General features: G+C 52.8%; 1 protein-coding gene across 5 annotated transcripts in view; it reads left to right on the top strand.

Annotated features, from left to right (window-relative positions):
• The window catches only part of LOC122366404 (dynein axonemal heavy chain 12-like), a 126,038-nt gene that overhangs the window by 66,553 nt on the left and 46,520 nt on the right, over positions 1-12,965 (top strand). For all 5 annotated transcript variants that reach the window (XM_043338634.1, XM_043338633.1, XM_043338635.1 and 2 more), the window contains 2 exons: positions 9,386-9,538; positions 12,184-12,296. In XM_043338634.1, the coding sequence (XP_043194569.1) occupies positions 9,386-9,538; positions 12,184-12,296 (266 nt within the window). The remainder of the gene's footprint in view (positions 1-9,385; positions 9,539-12,183; positions 12,297-12,965) is intronic.

Below are 12,965 nucleotides of genomic sequence, written 5' to 3'. Positions count from 1 at the left end.
CGGAACTAGCGAGAATCATCGGGGATCACGAACGGTATCGCGATAACGAGACATGCTGAAGATAGGCGCTCAACAATAATTTTCCGACGGAGAATATCCGAGTGACAATATTTTCTGGATGCCGAATGCACCTCAGGATTTCATGGTGCCATGTAATGTCATGAAACGGTCGTGCTTCAATAAACTCAACATTGTCCAGCTGTAACTTTATGCAGACCAAATTGTTTTCAAAATGCCTAGACCGTTTGCAAACGGCCTGGTGTCTGGAAAGTTGTCATACGGCCTAGACAGTTTGCAAACGGCCTGAAATTTCAGGCGGTTTGCATACAGCCTGGAATTTCAGCCCGTATTCAAACGGCCTGACTTTTCAGTCCGTTTGCATACTGACTGGGCTGTCCAGGCCGTTTGCAAACGGCCTGAATCGGGCCAGGCCGTTTGCAAACGGACTGAGTTTTCATACGGCCTGTAACATATACACTGACCGGAGCCCACGGCGGAGCGGGGCCACGGGAGGGAGCTGAGCGGACATCACCGCCGACTCGGGCACCACGTGAGTAGTCACCAACACACCAGCTACCGGACGGGTGAGCCCACGGCGGAGCGGGGCCACGCCTGCTGAGAGGCCAAAACGATATTGGATATTACTATAAATGTCAAACTCATTGAATGTAGGTGGAGTTTCTATAACAAGTGGTGCTAAGATATAAGCCTCGCAAGGCTGCTCATAATAAAAATATCGTTAATCTACGAAAGACTACGCTCGCTTCGCTCGCTCCGTAATTAATCACCGTGAAATGGGCCTAGGCGTAAACATCAAAATTGTTGCGGGCGAAACATGTGCAACCAGTTCATGTGAACTTTCGAACATCTTGACTAACGACCTTCACAGCATCATTCTGCACGAATTTCGGGACAGAAAACGGGTACCTACTGAAATTATAATGATGCTCGTTAGTGGCAACAATGCTAGTATCAAGGTTGTCACGAAGGATGTCGAACCTCGACCGCTGCGGCCCCATATCCAGTGCATATGGATGTCTTCTAGAAATCGCTCTGGTATCGTTATTACGAGCATCCATCAACCTGCCAAAGTAGATGGTGGGACGGATAAAAATTGCCGCGAGTTAGCATGATGGAGCAAAACTTCTCTGTTTGATTTTGAGGAGAGTTAATAACGCAAAGTGCTTTCCACTTGCGACTTGCCATACGGGAAAGATAAGTTTTTGAAGCATTTTCAGGTTTTCCTTTTATTTACTTTGCCAGGTGACTGACTACAATGTGGCTGGCCCAGTTGGAGGCAGCTTCGCCCGCCTGCGAGCAGTGGCGCAGCCAGGATTTCGTTTCGGGGGGGGGGGGTCATCGCTTCCAAAGCGGGCCCCCTAGTGTGCGGGCCCCCACCCATTTTTCAGAATATCTCCATATTTCATACGCATTCTGCTGGGCGGGCCCCCTTTACCTGCACGATAACCCTGAGCGAGTTTGAATCAGAAAATTTGCATAGAACAGTAGCTCGTTAATCACCCGGTCTTCACTTTTTACGCAAATTGACCACGACAGAAATATGTTACTATGACGTATAACTTCGTATCTTTCGAGTCCGATATGAGCCCCAATTCCGCAATATGCATAGCATATTATATGCAATCGGAACTGTTGCCTGCTTCTGTCGCACAAGATTTAAAAGTAGTCCCATGTGCCTGTCCTAAGTCATCTATTGGCTGCTGTAGTAGATTGTGCTTTTATTCTTCTTCATTACGTGAATTCGCTCGTAAGAAGTTTTAACCCTCGCCGGCACAGGGGGGAGGGGTTGATGCAACCCCCTAAGGTTTTTTTTCGCGAAGAACTCGCGTAAAAAAGCGGCTGATCGCGACGTAACTTCCATAGTGCGCTGAAATTCGCGCAACTTATAGAACAAGGATGGGTAACGTGCCTGTGAAGAGTCACAGCTCGATCGGGCCGGTGGTGAGCACATGGCGCGTGCTCAAAAAGTGCAAATTCGCGTCATAGACTTTACATGCATAAATCGGCTTGCAAAAATGGGCGACAATGGCTCAACTTGCCCGACACGGGTCCGGTCCCCGTGCAGTATCTCGGTAACCGTGGGTCCGATCGGCACGAGGAACACAGTATCGTGCATGAGAATCGAACGGGCTATCGAATGGTGTGCGGTGCAGGGATGGCACGCGCCACGTGCACCCGTGAGGGCACTTATGCTTGAAAAATTGACGTTTTGGACGGATTTTGGACTTAATGCTATTTTTGGGTGACTGTCAGACGGAGCGGGTTCAAACAACGCTTGTTGGCAAGAAAAATGTACCTACCGCCTCTCATGGGAAAATTGTGAAAAGCTAATTGATCAAAAACAAGGTGGAACAAATTGCTGGAGAAAATAGCATTTGCTTATGACTTACTTAATTACAGGGGTTTTGCTACATAACCTGGTATGTTTGACAATTGAAATGGGCATAGATTGGAAGAGCATTCAATTGTGACCAAGGTCCAATCATCGCTTTTGCATGACGAGCAACAATATTCTTAAGAATATAAATGTTTCAAACCTCTACATAGTAATTCATCGATGGCTTTCACTCTTCAATAACCTACGCCAACCTATGTCATGAAATACACTTGGCATGTTCTATAGTAGAACGCATGGTTATTATCAGACACGAGCACCTCGATGCGATGGATATTTTTCCCAAAACCAAAATGCTTAGCCGTCAAAAGGCAATCGACCGTAATGGATACATAACCCACAGACACAAGACCAACCAAACGCCCACCGATCGAAAATACCCCTTATTCGCGTTGCGAAGCAAGCGGGTCACCCTAGCGGGCCCCATTCACCCGGGGGCTCGGGCCCTATCCACATGGGGGACCAAGCCCTATCCATACGGGGGCCCGGGCCACGTTCACCTGGGCTCCGGGCCTCGTCCACCCGGGGCTCCGGGGCCCGCCCACCAGGGGGCCCGGGCCCCATCCAGCCGGGGGCCTGGGCCCCGTCCACCCGGGGCCTGGGGTCCGTACTCCCGGGGGCCCGGACCCATCCATCGGGGGGCCCTGGCCCCATCTACCCGGGGGGGGGCCGTGCCCCATCCACCTAAGGGGCCCGGGCCCGTTCTCCCGGGGCCCGGGCCCCATCCAACCGGGGGTCCGGCCCCGTCCACCCGGGGGGCCCGGGCCCGCTCTCCCGGAGCCTCGGGCCCCATCCACCCGAGGGGCCTGGACCCGTTCTCGCGGGACCCGGGGGTCCGGGCCCCGTCCACCCGGGGCCCGTTCTCCCGGTGGCTCGGATCCATCCACCGGGGCCCCATCCGCCGGGAAGCCCGGGCCCTATCCACCCGGGGGCCCGGACCCATCTACAGGGGGCCCGGGTCCCATCCACCCAGGGGGCCGGGCCCGTTCTCCTGGGGGCCCGGGCCCTGTCCACCTGGGGCCCCAGGCCGACCCCTCACCCGAGGTGTCGCAGTGGGCATTTCTCGAAGCGGGCTCGTCCGATTAGATTAGGACCTCTCTCTCTCCTCTCTCTCTCTCTCTCTCTCTCTCTCTCTCTCTCTCTCTCTCTCTCTCTCTCTCTCTCTCTCTCTCTCTCTCTCTCTCTCTCTCTCTCACTCTCTCTCTCGAGCGGGCCCCTGACAGAAATTTCGGGGGGGTCAGTTGACCCTCTGACCCCCCCCCCCTGGCTGCGCCACTGCCTGCGAGTGTAAATGCTCGGAAATTAGCCGACAGAAACCGCACAGTGCAAATAATTATTGAGGATAAGATCCCGCTTTCTTGGTCTAATAGATACTTTGTAAGATGCAGTGGGCGGTTATATTGTGTTACGTAACGTACCTATACTTTTTTCATCAGCCATGTGTTCGTTTTTACGCATCTAAGAAAGGAACATGTTCTGCTTCCTCTTCACTAGCGGAGCCAGAGGGCATTTAGGGCAAATGCCCCTTCCCTCCCTCCCCCGCAGCGCCCTAAATCGATAAAAAAATCGTTTTTTACGATTAAACGAAAACTAAACAACTTTTGTTAGGAAAAGTTTATTTTGAACTGTCCGGCAGTGCGTTAAGAGTGGAATGAAACCCAACGAGTTTTTGTAACTTAGAGAATTTTTTTTTTGGGGGGGGGGTATGCCCCCGCGGCGTCCAAGACCGCCTTCTAGATCCGCCAGCGATCCTCTCTTTCCACTAAAACACCAGCTTCGAGCGCTCGCGTGCACCTCACTCGACTTCCAAATCTGGAGATAATAAATATTCTCGGATGTCGTCAGTTTACTTCGCTGCGCTGAGTTGCCGGCTCGTTCCCGTTCGTTGGAAGTCGCGGACGCCGCTCGCGCTGCCGGAGGGTCGCGGAAATATCGCCCGCTGCCACCAGCCGCCCATAGCGCGGCGCGCGGCGGCCGGTCGGCGGTCCGTCAGCCGCGGTCAGGCGCCGTGTTATGGGTGGCTACTGAAGGGAGGGGTGGGAGCGCCGCGCAGAGGCCGAGCCGGTACGGCTTTTTGCCGCCGCTGCCGATCCGCGGTGATGGCGTCACTGGGACCGGCCGACCGGGCGGCCGGCACGGTTGGCGGCACGGTCTGAGGGCGGCAACACGTACGAGGGGGTACCCAAACGGGAATTGTTTCATATCTGTTTATTCACTGATCCCTACACATCGTCACTCATGTCATTCTTAAAGTACTTTCCCTGCGAGACAATGCACCTATGCAGACGCGTTTTCCAGCTCTCAAAGCAGCTCTGGAACTCTTGCAAGGTGATGCCTTACAGAGCCATCGTCGTTTTTGCTTTTACCTTATCAAAGTCGTCGAAATGGTTTCCCTTGAGGTCTTTTTCATTCTGGGGACCAGGAAAAGGTCACAGGGTGCCAAATCCGGTGAATAGGGAGGGTGGGTCCGTGGGGTCATGCATTTTTTGTCCAAAATTGTCTGACACTCAAGGCGGTGTGCGCTGGCACACTGTCGCGATGAAATCACCACTCCCCGCTTCGCCACCTGTCGGGGAGTTTTCGTCTCACCCAGGGGCGTCGCCGACGGGGGGGTCGGGGGGGGTCGTGACCCCCCCACTCTTGAAAACTGGGGGTGTCGACCCCCCCCACTTTTTGCGATGCTGAGTATGCTTTTTTAGCTTTTATGTCAGTGAAGCAGGCGTCAGCAACACCAACAAATACATCAGATTCAAAATCGCTTCAAGAGCTCCCTAAAGCCAATTAGCCAATTACCTAAAGGTCAATTAGCTGTGGGCGGGGAACACCAGCACAACAATGTTTTTAAGTAGCCCCCATCCTAATATACCTTTTTATCCCTCAAAGGATTGGACGCGCCAAAACTGCCCCGAGCGTTCGTCTGATCGTTTAAAAAAAAAATGGTCGCAGTCGATTCGTCGGATCAGTACCTACCTAACTACAAAACTACAAACTAGCCTCAGCCCCATGGCTACCGTCACAACTAGCTGTACAGTGCACATGTAGGGGAAAGGGAGTCAGATGGAACCGTCTCGGGCTTTCGCAAAGAAGTCGCGCAAAAAGGAGCCGATTGCAACAAAACTTCCGGTGCGCTCGAGTTAATCACCTACTTAAAATAAATCGATATTCCTGATTCAAATAAAGATGACCTTAGTTCACTTTTTCATAACGTGCTTTTAATTGATAGGGTAGTTTTTGGAGCTGATTTTGAACTTAGCGCCCATCTGAACATTTAAGAAGTAGTTGTGTTGCTTATTCATATAACATGCCAGGAAGCAATCGGTGGTGGTCATCCACTATTAGGTACTGGTCGATCTGACCTGACCTGATCTACCCCAAATGCATGGAGTCATCATCTTCGTTCAAAACTAAGATAACATTCGTAATCAGAACCTCGAAAAACCATCACAACTTACATTCGTTAAGTTCTAGCAGGTCCCGAGTTTCTCTACTTATTGGCGATGACCTGAGTCCTGAGATGACCCGAAAACTTGTAAATGGGTACCATCGGCTTTCTCTCGTCACGGGCAGCATGCTCTTTTTTCCGCAAACCTGTAGATCGATCAGGGGTCGAAAGCATGCCTCAGCGTTACTTTAGTATACGTTGAATACGTTAGCGACTGGGAAACCACCAATAGAAGGGCTACAGTGAAGCAGAAAACTATTCGATAGCTCTTTTAACGCTCTTTCGCTAGCTTCGCGTTAGATTTCATCTCAGGTCTATGTTTGGCCCATAAGAAGGCAAACAGCTAACTGGACAGATTCTGCCGAAACATCTGCTTTGCAATAACTTTCGATTCCGTGAATTTGTATGGTATGTACGTATGTTGTCTTGTCACCACCGTCTTGATCTCTTTGAGACGCGTCACATGAGTTAAAATTTGACCATTCAGAATTAACGTTAAAACGACCTCAGGTCAACGTTATGTCCTGATCGAAAAAGGACCTCCTGCTGCATATGAATGGATCCGTGTTGTTGAGCTGAACAGTGAACACCTTCCAGGGGCTGTCATCGCTCTACCGCGTCTTCGTCAAAAGTTGTAGAAAAAAATGCTGGTGGCCATCGATGGACATTTCCACTAATGACCTTTCGAGTCATCACTCGCCATAAGTTGCACCCTGTCCCTGGCAATGAATGAGCTGATTTGTCATGGCTCCAAAGATATTTTGCGTTTCTGACGAACTTTTTCAAAGCAGGAGGCATTCGTGCTTTTTCTAATTTCTCATTATTTTCTAATGATGAGGTCACGTATTTGACCTGCCTTCAGATCATAGATGTAAATCCTCAGTTAGAATCATGAATTGCTGACACGTATAACCCCATACATTAGGTACCTATACACTATAGTATACAGTGTACCAAATTTCGAAGTTATGGGATAAAAGCTACAAGAATGGCGAGAGGGGAAACTCAGGAAAGTTTTTATAGAGGTATACCGTATAACTGAACTTGACATGGCGACCTGACCTTAAGTGACCAGTGATAATTTTTACGCAAGTGATGTAGGTAGGTATACCTACCTAATAGGTTATACCAAATTTGGCGGCGCTGCGCGCCGATTTGTTACACACGCACACACACACATACGCACGCACAAAACTGGGAAGTGTGGCAAAAAAAAGCACCCCTACCCATCGGGTGAAGACTAGAAACCTGACCCCCCCCCCCCACTCAAAAATCCGTGGCGACGCCCCTGGTCTCACCGTGTTTCACACACGCCGCAGAACGTCCATGTAAAACGTCTGATTGGCAGTTTGATCAGGGAGGAACAATTTCCTTTTGCACACTTCCCTTTGCATCGAAAAAACAAATCAGCATTGTCTTGACATTTGACTTCACTTGGCAAGCTTTTTTGGGGCGCTTTTGGGATAACATTAGACCACTTTTGAAGTGCGAAAATCATTCATAAACCCGCGTCTTGCTCACGGCAGCATATTTGTATGCTGCTTGAAGCATTGGAACCGTTTCAGTCGCGGACCTTCCCAGCAGGAAACAAAATTTCACAGATGCGTGTTGTTGCTCACCGCTATGCATAAAAAACGACGGATCGAGCGGGAGTGCTTCAATAAATACGTGCGCCACGCGGCCGCGCCTCTTTATTTCGTCACTTCACGGTGCAGACTAAATCCCAGGGACCAGACTGGTTTGCCCCTAGCAGGGCAATGCCGAGCTACAACTGGCTTGGCCTACAGAGAACGATTCCCGTTACTTTTGGGTACCCCCTCGTAGACCTTATCCATGACGTTGGCACGGTTCCGAGCGAAGTAGGGTGGGGGCCGGGACGGCGACAGGTTGATTACCTTGTAATTAGTCTTATCCATGACGGCGTCACGGTCCTGAGTGGAGCGGAGGCCGGACGGCGGCGGGTCGATCTCGGGGAGATAAGAACGATTATTGTGACTTGCAAACAAGGCAATCATCGATTAACTTAGCAGACTTGTAATACATTGGACATTGGAGGAGTAACAACAACACGCGTGATCGAAAATATCTTCTTAGACTTTTCCAGTGACTTTTCCAGAGGAGTGAATGCTGTTCGGCAACGTTTGCTCCCCTGGAAATTCACTCATTATCTGTCTCGGCTTCAATTTCGGTTCGTGTCATATGACGATTCCGGTGCTTTGTTGTTCGACATTCGCAATCGGCAGAAGTGGTGTAGCCGTTGTTAGTGTCCCTCAAAGCAGCCCATTTCAGCGCATAATGGGGCGGGATTCAGCAGTTAGCCCAGAATCGGACACTCTAAGGTCTTGTAATTTATAATCATTTGAACATTGCACTTCGGTATAGGCAGTTTTTCCGGAGCCGCTCGGTGACACCCATAGTGACTTTCTTGAACCACATATGCCTAGCAACAAAGGTCACAGTATCGAAATGGGCACCTTCCAGACTTGACAGATTTGAGTCACCCAGAGGAAAGCTACCGTGGTAAAATTGGCCGAACGATTCGTGCGGTTACGTCTTGCTTTTCCAACTGCAGCTGTAAATATCTGAGTATCCAGCGAATGGTCTTGGCACGACATCAAACTGCCCACGCGGAGAGCTTTGAAATGCGAATCGATCGGGGTGTCCCGAATGCTGTCTTGGAGAACATGTCTTAGGGCGGGTAATGTTTGCTCGTTCGCCGTCTGCGCTATCTTTGGACGCAGTCCTCTGCCCCCGGTGGTCCTACCCTGCTCTGAACTCCTCCGAGTTTGGCCCCGCTCGCTGACTGTTCGGGACCTGACAGTGACCTCTGTGCTCTTACTAGAGGGCCTGACCCAACCCTGACCGCTGTTTTTCTCCCCTGTGAATCTCTAGCGGTGACCTGACGCTGCCCTATGTGTGTTTGTGTGTTTTGTTGGGTTAGGCTCTTTCGGTCTAACTACGCAATTTTTCCTTCAGTATGAAAGAGTTGGAGATCAATTTGAAACGATGTACTTCAAGTAAAACAAATAACTATTTTTTTTTCAAATTGTAGCGCATCTTTTTCAAAATGAACTCCAAGTGTCTTCAAACTGAAGGAAAAGCGGTCTGTCGACCATTTCAGAGCCGGGAGGATGCTAGGATTTAGGGGGAGACGTTTGTCTGAGCGGACACCCTGGTGACCCGTCGCCGCTGAGCCCATCACGTAGACAGGCCACCCAGCCTCCTGACGGTTCCCGTGCCTGGCGGCTATGGACCTGCTCCTGGGGTGGAGCTACCCATGTGGGATAAAGGTGACCGTCCAGCATGGAACAGGGCGTTTGAGGTGTGCAGAAAAAGAATTTGAGTATCCTAAGGGTGGAAACGGCGGAGCCCTGTGTGCTCTGTGCTCCCTGTGTGCCCTCTCTCCTGTGTGCCCTCTCTCCTGTGTGCCCTCTCCTGTGTGCCCTCTCCTGTATGCCCTCTCTCCTGTGTGCCCTGTGTGCTCCCCTGTGTGACCTGACCCCGCGCTGTGCCCCTCCCGCCGCCAGTCTGGCCAAGGTGATCCAGATGCACCTGGAGCCGTTCGTGACCAAGTTCGAGTCGATCAGCACGGCGGCCACCAAGGAGTACAGCCTGGACCGGGCGCTGACGAAGATGATCGCCGAGTGGCAGGAGATCGAGTTCAGCACCAGCACTTACCGGTCAGTGTCCGGCCCGCCGTGTGGAAGGATATCCCCACCGTTCAGTTCTCGGTCCGGGGGAGCCGGAGTCGCCGGCCGTGCCTGTCCGCCGGTCAGTATTCATCGATACTCGGACTTTGTCGGTACTCGGGCTTAGTCGGTACTCGGTCCGTGTCGGTACTCGGTCCGTGTCGGTACTCGGTCTGTGTCGGTCTGTGTCGGTACTCGGTCGGTACTCGGTCGGTGTCGGTCCGTGTGTCGGTACTTGGTCAGTGTCGGTACTCGGTCTGTGTCGGTACTCGGTCTGTGTCGGTACTCGGTCGGTACTCGGTCCGTGTCGGTACTCGGTGTCGGTCCGTGTGTCAGTACTCGGTCTGTGTCGGTCCGTGTGTCGGTACTCGGTCTGTGTCGGTCTGTGTCGGTCCGTGTGTCGGTACTCGGTCTGTGTCGGTACTCGGTGTCGGTCCGTGTGTCAGTACTCGGTCGGTACTCGGTCGGTGTCGGTCCGTGTCGGTACTCGGTCTGTGTCGGTACTCGGTCGGTACTCGGTCGGTGTCGGTACTCGGTCGGTACTCGGTCGGTGTCGGTCCGTGTGTCGGTACTCGGTCTGTGTCGGTACTCGGTGTCGGTCCGTGTGTCAGTACTCGGTCCGTGTCGGTGCTGGGTCGGTGTTGATACTCGGTCTGTGTCGGTCGGTGTCTGTACTCGATCTGTGTCGGTACTCGGTCGGTGTCGGTACTCGGTTGGTGTCAGTACTCGGTCCGTGTCGGTACTCGGTCCGTGTCGGTACTGGGTCGGTGTCGGTACTCGGTCCGTGTCGGTCCGTGTGTCGGTCCGTGTGTCGGTCCGTGTGTCGGTACTTGGTCGGTGTCGGTACTCGATCGGTGTCGGTACTCGGTTGGTGTCGGTACTCGGTCGGTACTCGGTCTGTGTCGGTCCGTCGGTCCGTGTCGGTACTCGGTCTGTGTTGGTCTGTGTCGGTCCGTCGGTCTGTGTCGGTACTCGGTCCGTGTCGGTACTCGGTCCGTGTCGGTACTCGGTCCGTGTCGGTACTCGGTCCGTGTCGGTACTCGTTCTGTGTCGGTACTCGGTCGGTGTCGGTACTCGGTCCGTGTCGGTACTCGGTCCGTGTCGGTACTCGGTTGGTGTCGGTACTCGGTCTGTGTCGGTCCGCCGGTCTGTGTCGGTACTCTGTCGGTGTCGGTCCGTGTCGGTACTCGGTCCGTGTCGGTACTCGGTCTGTGTCGGTACTCGGTCGGTGTGGGTCCGTGTGTCGGTACTCGGTCGGTGTCGGTACACGGTCCGTGTCGGTCGGTACTCGGTCAGTGTCGGTACTCGGTCCGTGTCGGTACTCGGTCCGTGTCGGTACTCGGTCGGTACTCGGTGTGTGTCGGTACTCGGTCGGTGTCGGCACTCGGTCGGTACTCGATACGTGTGTCGGTACTCGGCCCGTGTCGGTACTCGGTCAGTGTCGGTACTCGGTCCGTGTGTCGGTACTCGGTCGGTGTTGGTACTCAGTCGGTGTCAGTCTGTGTCGGTACTCGGTCGGTGTCGGTCCGTCGGTCTGTGTCGGTACTCGGTCCGTGTCGGTACTGGGTCGGTGTCGGCCCGTGTCTGCCCGCCGACCGTCTGCGTCGGACGGGTGGCCTCGGCCGGTGGCGCCCAGTCCGCCCATCTGACGGGCCGCGTGTGTGCATGACGTCTCCTGAGCAAACAATCCATCGCCGCCGCCGCCGACGAGGACGAGGACGGCGGCGGCGGAGCGACTCTGTGCCGCACGCAGAATTTAGACGGCGCGTCCGACAATGGCTCCAGTCACGTCCGATGTCACCGGCAGGACGCTACAGCCGGGTGGTGACTTCCGTCAGACGCGGCCGATTTTATCATAGGGAGTCGATTTTACCGTAGGGAGTTGATAGCAAATTGAGGTCTATTGGGGCCGTCGCATCGTCGTAGTCACTACAAAGCGACCTTTGTAATAGCTGCGGAATGGGGGGGGGGGGGAGTTCATTGTGTGGACTCTGAACGGTAATCACCACGCAATTTAAGCATGTGGATCGTTCATGATTGCACAATGTACAATCATGAACGGCGTGTGGATGCTGTGCGGAACCCCCAGCTCCGCCCCTTCCGTTACCAGCGGCACTACTCTTGTCCAGCAGAGACACGGGTGTGGCGATCCTGTACATTTACTAGAGGTGGCAAAATGTGGACCCGAGGACCCGGTCCAAAGAACCAGTCTGGACCCATATGGGTCCAGACCGGTTCCTGGAAATTTTCTGACGGGTCCAACCGCCCAACCGGGTCCTACCATAAACCATACACCTTGCATACTACGCATGATTGCAAAATACCTATGAAGTGAATGCAAAATAAAACATTTGCTCATGTATGTTTCTTTGCACACTGCAGCTCATAAGTATTCCCAGGGGGAAAAACTTACATGATGCAACTAATGATACCTACAAATAGTTTGTATCAATTGAAAATTGGGAAACGGGTCCAACTGGTTCCGATTCAAACCTAGACCGGGTCCGACTGGTTCCAGATATGTTCAGACGGGTCTGGTTCGCTTCTGGTTCCCAAATTTTTCACATTCTGCCACCCCTAACATTTACCCCCTCCGGTGACGGTGGCACTGTATGATCTGTGCTCTGGTCCGGCAGAGACACGGGCGTGTCGATCCTGTGCGCCCTGGACGACATTCAGATCCTGCTCGACGACCACATCGTCAAAACGATGACCATGAAGGGCTCCGTGTTCATCAAACCGTTCGAGGGTAAGTCGTCCGGCGCTACTGCCTACTGTGTGTAGTCGCAGCCCGGGCTAAATCCGAGCCGGCCTGAGCGCGGCAACGGACTCAACTTTCAGTAATTGACTTATCAACTCTATATGAAGACTTGTGAGGCAAGGTTGATTGTTTGTCAAGCTCTGTGCTCTGTAAGCCTTATCAAGAACTTGACTAAAGACGTGCTTAGCCAGCCAAGTGGAAAACTCATTATGGGCTGGGAGACTACATATTACGGCTAGATAATGGAGGTTTCCACGCGCATTCGCGTTGCATCGATGTGCCTTTCATATGAATTGTGAGATCATACCGTCAGCTCGAGTGTAATTGTTTGCAACGTCTTACGAAAATATATGTTGAATGAAACTTGATTTGTCGCTAATGCTGTGAATGTCATGTTGTACCAGAGTTTCTAGCGTTGTCATTTAAATCACTGAACCAAAGCTCGCCATTGGCGCCCAGTCGTCGCTCACTGAGCGGCTGTGTGTGTGTCCGATGTGTACACGTATGCCGAGTGTCTGTGTGTGACGAGCGTCTGCTCCGCGCCTGTCTGAGCCAGGATACCGGGGACCGTCCGAGGGTGAGTTGGGCCGCGCCGCGCCGCGTCGACGGACCGCCGCGAGCGGCTGTTTATTGCCATTGGCCGCGATAGGCCATTCG

This window comes from Amphibalanus amphitrite, unplaced genomic scaffold (genome assembly GCF_019059575.1).
Source record: "Amphibalanus amphitrite isolate SeventyFive unplaced genomic scaffold, NRLGWU_Aamphi_draft 000804F_arrow, whole genome shotgun sequence".
Taxonomy (NCBI): domain Eukaryota; kingdom Metazoa; phylum Arthropoda; class Thecostraca; order Balanomorpha; family Balanidae; genus Amphibalanus; species Amphibalanus amphitrite.
Note: the sequence above shows the minus strand (reverse complement) of the source record. Positions and strands in the feature narration are given on the sequence as shown.